This window comes from Alligator sinensis, unplaced genomic scaffold, assembly GCF_000455745.1.
Source record: "Alligator sinensis unplaced genomic scaffold, ASM45574v1 scaffold81_3, whole genome shotgun sequence".
Lineage (NCBI taxonomy): Eukaryota > Metazoa > Chordata > Crocodylia > Alligatoridae > Alligator > Alligator sinensis.
Window position 1 is genome coordinate 146,910 of NW_005842088.1, and position 7,765 is coordinate 154,674.

The 7,765-nt window shown below is 48.5% G+C and overlaps 1 protein-coding gene across 2 annotated transcripts in view; it reads left to right on the forward strand.

Moving 5' to 3' along the window:
* NUP210 (nucleoporin 210) overlaps positions 1–7,765 on the forward strand; it is a 117,618-nt gene that overhangs the window by 77,997 nt on the left and 31,856 nt on the right. For both annotated transcript variants that reach the window (XM_006023901.3, XM_025204537.1), the window contains 4 exons: positions 1,647–1,782; positions 2,066–2,128; positions 5,319–5,498; positions 7,069–7,149. In XM_006023901.3, the coding sequence (XP_006023963.1) occupies positions 1,647–1,782; positions 2,066–2,128; positions 5,319–5,498; positions 7,069–7,149 (460 nt within the window). The remainder of the gene's footprint in view (positions 1–1,646; positions 1,783–2,065; positions 2,129–5,318; positions 5,499–7,068; positions 7,150–7,765) is intronic.

The following is a 7,765-nucleotide window of genomic DNA, read 5'->3' on the forward strand; positions in this document are numbered from 1 at the left end:
TCCTCCCCAATCTCCTCCCCCCAACCCAGTGCCACCCCCAGTGGCTGCCCCACCCAGCCCCAGCATTCTCGCACTTTAAAAGAAGGAGGGAAAAAAAACCCCTGCACTCATCAGCTCTGGAAGCGACTATTGGGGCCTCTGGGGGCTTGTGGCAGAGTCCCTTGTGCAGCGCAGGGCAGTGGGGGGCAGCGGGGATCGCCCACTCTGCCTGGCACCCACGCAGCAGCTGCCCCATGGCGTGGGGGTAGCATGGCTCGGCAGGGCACCACGTGCTGTCTGGGAGCGCTGCTGGACTCCAGCTGGCAAGTGGAGCTGCCCCAGCTCCCAGACAGCACACAGCACCCTACTGAGCCATGTTGCACCTGCGCCACAGGGCAGGTGCTGTGTGGGTGCCAGGTGGGAGGGTGATCCCCATTGCCCCCCCACTGCCCCACGCTGTGTGGGTGGGCTCTGCCATAAGCCTCCAATAGCCACCACCAGATCCAGTGAGTGCAGGGCTTTTTTTTTCTTTTCTTCTTTTAAGGCTGGGCAAGGAATGGGGCTGAGCAGGGCAGCCATGGGGGCCTCTCCCATGGCTTCTCCAACTGTGCCTGCCTCTAGCCCAGCGGGGGCAGCTGTGGGGCCTCTGCCCTGCAGCCACTTGCCCAGCCAGTGTGGTGGGGGGCACACACATGATGCAGGCATGGCTCGCTCCAGACGGCAGCAGAGCATATCCCCCGCTCCCAGCACTACCACGTCCACATCAGTGCTGGGAGTGGGGGCTCTGCCCTGCTGCCGCTTGCCAGCTGATGTGGGGAACATGGGATGTGGGCGCAGCAGCTCTGGGAGCAGAGGCTATGCCCTGCTCCCACTTGCCCCTTTCCGCGTGGAGTGAGCTGTGCCTGCGTCCTGCCCTGGCTGGGCAAGTGGCATCAGGACAGAGCTCCCACTTCCAGCACTGCCATACCTGCATCCCCACCCCCTTTGTCCCCCTTCCCAAGTAACGCACCCCCCACCCTGGCTGGGCAGCTTGTCCCAGCCACAGCCCCAATCTCTTCCTCCCCAACACCCCTTCCTTCCCCCTAATCCCAGCAGACTTACCAGCTGGAGGCAGCTGTGAGCTGCCTGTTTAGTCTATGGCCAAATCTCTGAATCATCCAAAGCTTTTCAGAAGCTTTTTCCGAGTCGATTTGGAGTTTTACTTGGTCTCCCAATTTGATTCAGATTCAGAGATTGAGTGCCTGAATTGGGCCGTATCTCCTCTAAATCAAATCAGCTACCAAAGCTTTGCACAGCCCTACTGTTTTCCAGCCTGAAAATGCAGAAAGGTTAAAATGGAAACAAAAATTTTGTGTACTATGGGTTATTAGTGTTGAGGCTTCAGTGGTGATTATAATACATATTCAGTGATACTGTGTTTCATCTTTAATATTCTGCTTCAGGCTGTGAGAATTCACTATTCATGCTGCTCAGTACTGAACAGAGAGATCACTACATAATATTTTGCTTAGAAAGTTATCGCTTAAAACTCCTTGAGGTGAAAGTTCTAAGCAAAATATTATGTAGTGATCTCAGGACCCTTGAGCACTAATTCACTCGCTGGCCTCCTTATTAATGTAATTCACCTGATGGCCTCTCTCTAATACAATGTATTTTCTTTGCTGTAGCCCAATCAATGAAGCTCTTGATGACTACACTGCTGCTTTCCTAGTTCATGGTGTAGCCATTGGTCAAACCAGTCTTATGGCGACAGTCACTGATAAAAATGGACAAAGAATCAACTCTGCTCTGCAACAGATTGAAGTAAATAATTTCATTTATAATTGAGCTTTATCAAAAATGCTTATGACAGTGGTACTGATGTATGAATACGTTGATTTGCTGAGATGATCTGTATTTTTCTCCTGTGAAATCTCTGTATACAGCTTTTTAATATTCAAAAGTTGTCCAAATGTTGGTGTACTGCAACAGAATGTTAGTTTAGCATTTCTTTGCAAAGTTAGCTGGAGGCTTGGTATTTTCTGGAGGCATAATTGATGTGAATCAAATAGTGAAAACAAAAATATTTATATTCCTATTTCTCTAGGTCTTTCCTCCATTTAGATTACTACCAAGAAAAATTACCCTGATCATAGGAGCAATGATTCAGGTGAGGTATTTATATTTATTTCCATTAATAGTTTTTTTCTGCCAAATCACTTCAGTAAATTATTGTAAATATGCTAACTATCTTGAGTTTTTTGGTATTGCATTATTTTTTTCAGGGATTGGTATTCAGCTTGGTATCTGTAGCAAGTTATTGTCCCTGAAATGATTGTGATACCCCACGATGGCCACTCAGCCCTTGCTATTTTTTGACAGTTCTTGAACACTCCCCTTCTTCCCACCATGCCTTGATGTTATTGACTTTTAAGGAAAGGGAGGCTGTCCTAGTCTTCCCAAGCCTGGTCTCACTCTTATTACCAGAGGTGTCCATGGTCATTGCCTTAAGGTCCAATTACATAGGCTCCATCCTCCCCAATACCTACTCCCATGCCTTGCAGGTGACGTGTTGACACATGCCTTTCCTGGGCTACAGGCTCAGCCCCAGTACTTGCTTCTCCCAGGTTATGGGCTCCTTGGCCCCCTCAGTCTCTGGCTGTTACCCCCAGTCTTTGGCCCCTCTCTGTGGGCCCTGGCCCTGTTTTATAAGCCAGGTGAGACTTCTGAACTCCTCTGACCCTGCCAGTCTCTGGCTGTGGCCCTACATGGCCTTCAGCCCCTCTCTAGGCCCTGGCCCTGCTCTGGGTCAGTGAGACCTTTGGGCTCCCAGGCCCTGCTGACAACCGTTCTTCCCGAGGCTGTGGACCTCTAGGCACTCTGGCCTTGCTGACACACTGCCCTCTCTTTGAGCTCGGGCCCTCTGGCCCCTGCACTCTGCCCTCCTCTGGGCTAAAGGCTCACCTGCTCCTGTTCCCAGGTATCTCTCTTCCAAGGCCTGCCTGTCCAGGATATAGGTTCACCTACCCCTGTTCTCAGGTCTTGCCTGTCCCCAGGCTGTCCCACGGGCTCACCTGCTCCTGTTCCCAGGGGCTTGGCTGGCCAGCAGACCCTGAGGTTTGCTCCCTGTTCTCAGTAGTGGGGGCCCCATTACAGTATCATAGTGTCATCACACCAAAACACTTTTGGCATACAGAACAGTTACGGTATGAGCACACAAGTCAATGTGAGGCAAGCAAAGGTGGAATGTCTTCTGCTCTGTAGTAAGTGCCCTTGTGCATGCTTCAACTCTACGGCAAGTAAAGGCTAACCTCTGTTGGCGTACCTGTCCCTGAAAAGTGTTGGCTTTTGTCACACAGTAAGAATATGCGTATGAGCACTTACCATGCAATTCATATCTTTGTTAACCTCTGTGATTCATTTTTGTGTACAAGCCCTAAGACAGTGGTCTCCAATCTATTTATGGTGTAGATCACATTTTGGAAGTAAAGGGCACCCCAGGATCTACCATGCCCCCACCCCCTGCCCCACCCCCAGGCCAGCAGTGGCAGAGAGCGGGTCAGGCCCCAGCCTGGTCTGGGACACTCCACCACCCAGGGGATTGTGGGAGGCGTTCTGCCACTGCGCACAGCCCAACAGAGGCCTCAGGCCCATGCCCCCACCTGTGCTCTGGAGGCCCATGCCCTGCCCCCCTGTACTGCATGCCCCAGCCCCATTGGGTGGTAGGAGGATTGGAACCCCAGGGGGACTCCTTCAGGGGCACAGGGGACTCCCTCCCCAACTCTGCGGGGGCGGAGGTGGCAGAGGCGACTGCTGCTGCACCTTGAGCCCGGCTGTAGCTGGCCATGTGCGGCTCAGCTCAGCAAGGGGGACTCATGTGGCATTGATCCCCGGTCTGGTTGGGTCTGGAACTCTCTGCCGCCCAGGGCCCTGAGGGCCCCCCCTGCCCCCCCATGCTCTGGGATGAAGTGGCTGCTGCTGCTGTGGGCTAGCTGCTATGCCAAGAGCATAGAAGGGGAGGCATGGGGCCCCCAGGCCTACTCTGGGCTGTGCCCAGCAACAGGACACCCCACCCCCCCCAACTTGCCCCTGGGTGGCAGAGAGTCCCAGACCAGGCCTGGGCCCTACCCCAGTTTTCTGCTGCTGCTGGGCTGAGTCATGCCCACCCAGCAGCCAAAGGAACGTGGCATCGGGCCCCAGCCCAGCCAGGTCTGGGACTTTGCCACCCAGGGGCACATGGGAGGACCTCCCCCAGTAGAGCCCCAGGGTCTGTGGCCCCCCACACCTGTGCTCAAGAGGCCCATGTCCCCTCCCCACCGTGCTCCGGTCACAGCAGGCAGCCTGTACCAGTAGCCACTTCAGCCCAGAGCACAGTGGGGGGGAGGGGGCGACAGAGAGTCCCCAGACCCAACCAGGCCAGGGATCAATGCCACATGAGTCCCCTTTGCTGAGCTGAGCCACACATGGCCAGCTACAGCCGGGCTCAAGGTGCAACAGCAGTCGCCTGTGCCGCCTCCACCCCCGCAGAAATGGGGAGGGAGTCCCCTGTGCCCCTGAAGGAGCCCCCCTGGGGTTCCAATCCTCCTACCACCCAATGGGGCTGGGGCCCTACTTGCCTTCCCCTACTCCTGGCTGAGCCGCAGGTCAGTCCCTCATTGCAGGAGCCTCAATCTGGCCCCCACCCCTTCCCTCCCCCACAGATTGACCTGCTGGGGCTGGAGGCAGCAGGTATGTGCTTGTGCACACTCCCAGCTGTCCCCGCTGCCCAGGATCGACCTAAAGAGACTCTGGGATCGAGTGGTTGATTGCAATCCCCAGGTTGGTAACCACTGCCCCAGGACGTCTTCACACTTGACTGTCACCTTGTTTTCAATCTATCATAGCAAGGATTCCATGTTTATTTTGGTCAAATGAATGCTATATCTCCAGGATGATTTAATAGTGTCCCATAAATCTATCACCTATTTAAAATAAAGATTTGTGGGATAGGTGTATCAAAAAGGTACAGACAGAGCCACACTGGCTAGGGGAAATAGAGAGGGACATTCCTTGGGATGGGGTAAGCCGGATTGTATGTCACGTGTGTGTATGGTCTGCTTTCCTCTCTCTAGCTCCCTGTATACCAGTCCTGATCCACATGCAAATATGCATGGAAAATAGGTATCTTGAAGTCATGGGACAATGGGGATGGCTCACCCCCTGCACAAAGAACGTAGTTGTATTTTGCAACCAGTTTGTGCAAGGAAAAGAGGTTCTTGGTTACCTCCCTTGCTTTTAATCACCTGAGCTACATATAAATGTAAAGCAGAGCTGTGATGGATGCATTCTCTTGATGATCATTGGTTTCTGTGTAACTACAGATTACTTCAGAAGGGGGCCCACAACCGCAGTCCAACATAATTTTCGCTGTCAGTGATGAAACAATTGCATCGGTGAACAGTGCAGGCCTTGTGAAAGGAGCAGCAGTTGGCAATGGGACAGTAACAGGAGTGGTACAAGCTGTTGATGCAGAGACCGGGAAAGTTGTTGTGGTTTCTCAGGTAACATTTTTATGTGGGTTGCAGAAGGAATTAATGTTAATGCAGTGTGGTCCTTACCCAAAATCAGTAAGTTAATTGTTGTATCTGTTTTACTGGTTTCACTGGAATGAGGAAAAATTTTGATTTCTATCTTCCCAGATTGTGACTTGCTGCACTCATTGTGAAAGTGAATTATGTCTTCATTAATTTTAGTTGTGCATCTTTCCTCCACTTAAAAGGTTGAGTTCTGAACAAAATCCAGGGAAATCTCTTGAAAAGTGAATTTACTATCTTCAGGTTTGAATGATTAGTCTGATGAAAGGATCTGCCCAGAAAGGGTCTTGGTCTTGCCATCCCACACCTCTGCAGTCCTGCTTAGAGACTTTGTTGTTACTTAGTTGGTGATGTTTATGTGGACATCACCGTACAGTTTAATCATAGTATACTCTGACCATAGTTTTCTGTCACACAAATGACCTACAGATTACGTCAGTAGATAAACACATTCTGTATTTATCTAAGCCAAAATCTAACACAAATATCCAGACACAGTCCATTCAAAACGCTGTTCCACACTTACCAGTGAGCCCTTAGCTAATGCTTTTAAATTAAGTACCAGAAACTGATATGTGTAAAGTATGGGGCCTGTTTTTGTTTTCTCCCCCGTTTAGTACTTTTTCTAAATCTAACAGTATAAATCCTTTTCTACAGCTAGAGCTTTGACTTAGCTGGATTTTGATGCATCTCTTATGAACAAGCATTCTGTATCAACCTGGTTTTGATTTATTGTGTCAGTGTTTCTGTTAAAATTCCAAGGGGTTTTATTCAGTGTTGTTTCTGCAAATGTTTAGTTGATTTCCAACCCCACCCCTCATCAAGAACAAGAACATCAAGATAAAGGACTTTAGCATAGTATATGTGAAACCTGTTGTATTTTATCACTTACATTTGAATCAGGATCACATAAAAATAATCTAAAAAAATTACATTTCTTATTGCAATGAGACAGTCCTATCATATTATATTATCTGTTTTTGTAAATCTTTGTTTTTTAAAGTTTTCAACTGGTTGGGGCAGGTTTTAAAAACAAACGTGACAATGAGGCATATTGGTTACAAGAAAAAGTTGGCCCTTGGCATATTGTTCCATTTATTACCAGCTGTGTAATAATTTTTTTTTCTATAATATTTAGTTTTATCTGCTCTGCTCTTATTTCAGCCACCTGGGTAATAGTATCAGTTCACCAGCAAAGATTTCTGCTGTAGCAGTCAATGCCTGTTGCCTCCCACTTTCTTGTACCTTCTCTTACTCGAGGCTGCTTCAAGCCCAGTCTTACAATTTCAAGACAGGTAGAATGGCTACAGTGCAGGGATTCATGATGTCGGTTCTGATCTTGCAGTGAGCTCTGGGCAAGGAGAGCCAAGTGCTCTGTCGAGTGCAGTGCAGGGTTTGGGGCATCAAGCAGTAACAGGTACAGCTGGAGTACCTGTTCCAGTGTGTCAAACAGCTAATATTGAAAACAAAATCTAATTCACAGAGCACTGTTAATGCAATGGTTCACTATTTACTGAACATTTTTTTTTCCTTTTAGGATAAAGTGGAAGTTGAAGTAGTACAGCTTCAGGCTATTAGAGTCCATGCTCCCATTACACGAATGAAAACTGGTACCCAGGTTAGCTGAGTTACACTTTTTTTTCTAATCTTAAATTTGTCTCTCTCCTTCTTTCTTGCTTGTTATTTTTTAATAGTTGTGAAAAGCAAGGTGCCAATTAAAATTACAAAGAAAGAAAATCTTAGTTTAATTGGTAAACATTTGCAGAACACCTAAAGTTCTAAATCAGCCTGATGTACAACAAATGTTCTATGAAATTATTTAACTCTCATATTTGTAATTACTTTTAATGACTTTTTAATTGAATATGATGGTGCAAAAATTCACTGTGCTACATTGTTCTAAGAATTTTCTTTTCTTACTCTATCTGTTTGTACCATAATGAAACATTTGCTTAAACACAAGCTTCTTAGTCTTCTCCTTCCTGGCCTTTTAGTGACAGTTGCTTCTTTAAGACTGTTTCTTCAGTCACAAGGGAGAATTACCTAAGGAGAATCAAGCAAGTACATGGGGAATAAGAATAAAAAGAATATAATTTATGCTCTTTCTTTGGACTTGTTAGTGCAGGTACACTGTTTTGTCCAGCCAATATTGTTGTCAGGTATCCCTTTGAATCTGTACATGGGCGACTGGGGTCACCTGTGTTGGGGGGGGGGGGGGGGGGGGCGGGGGCTCT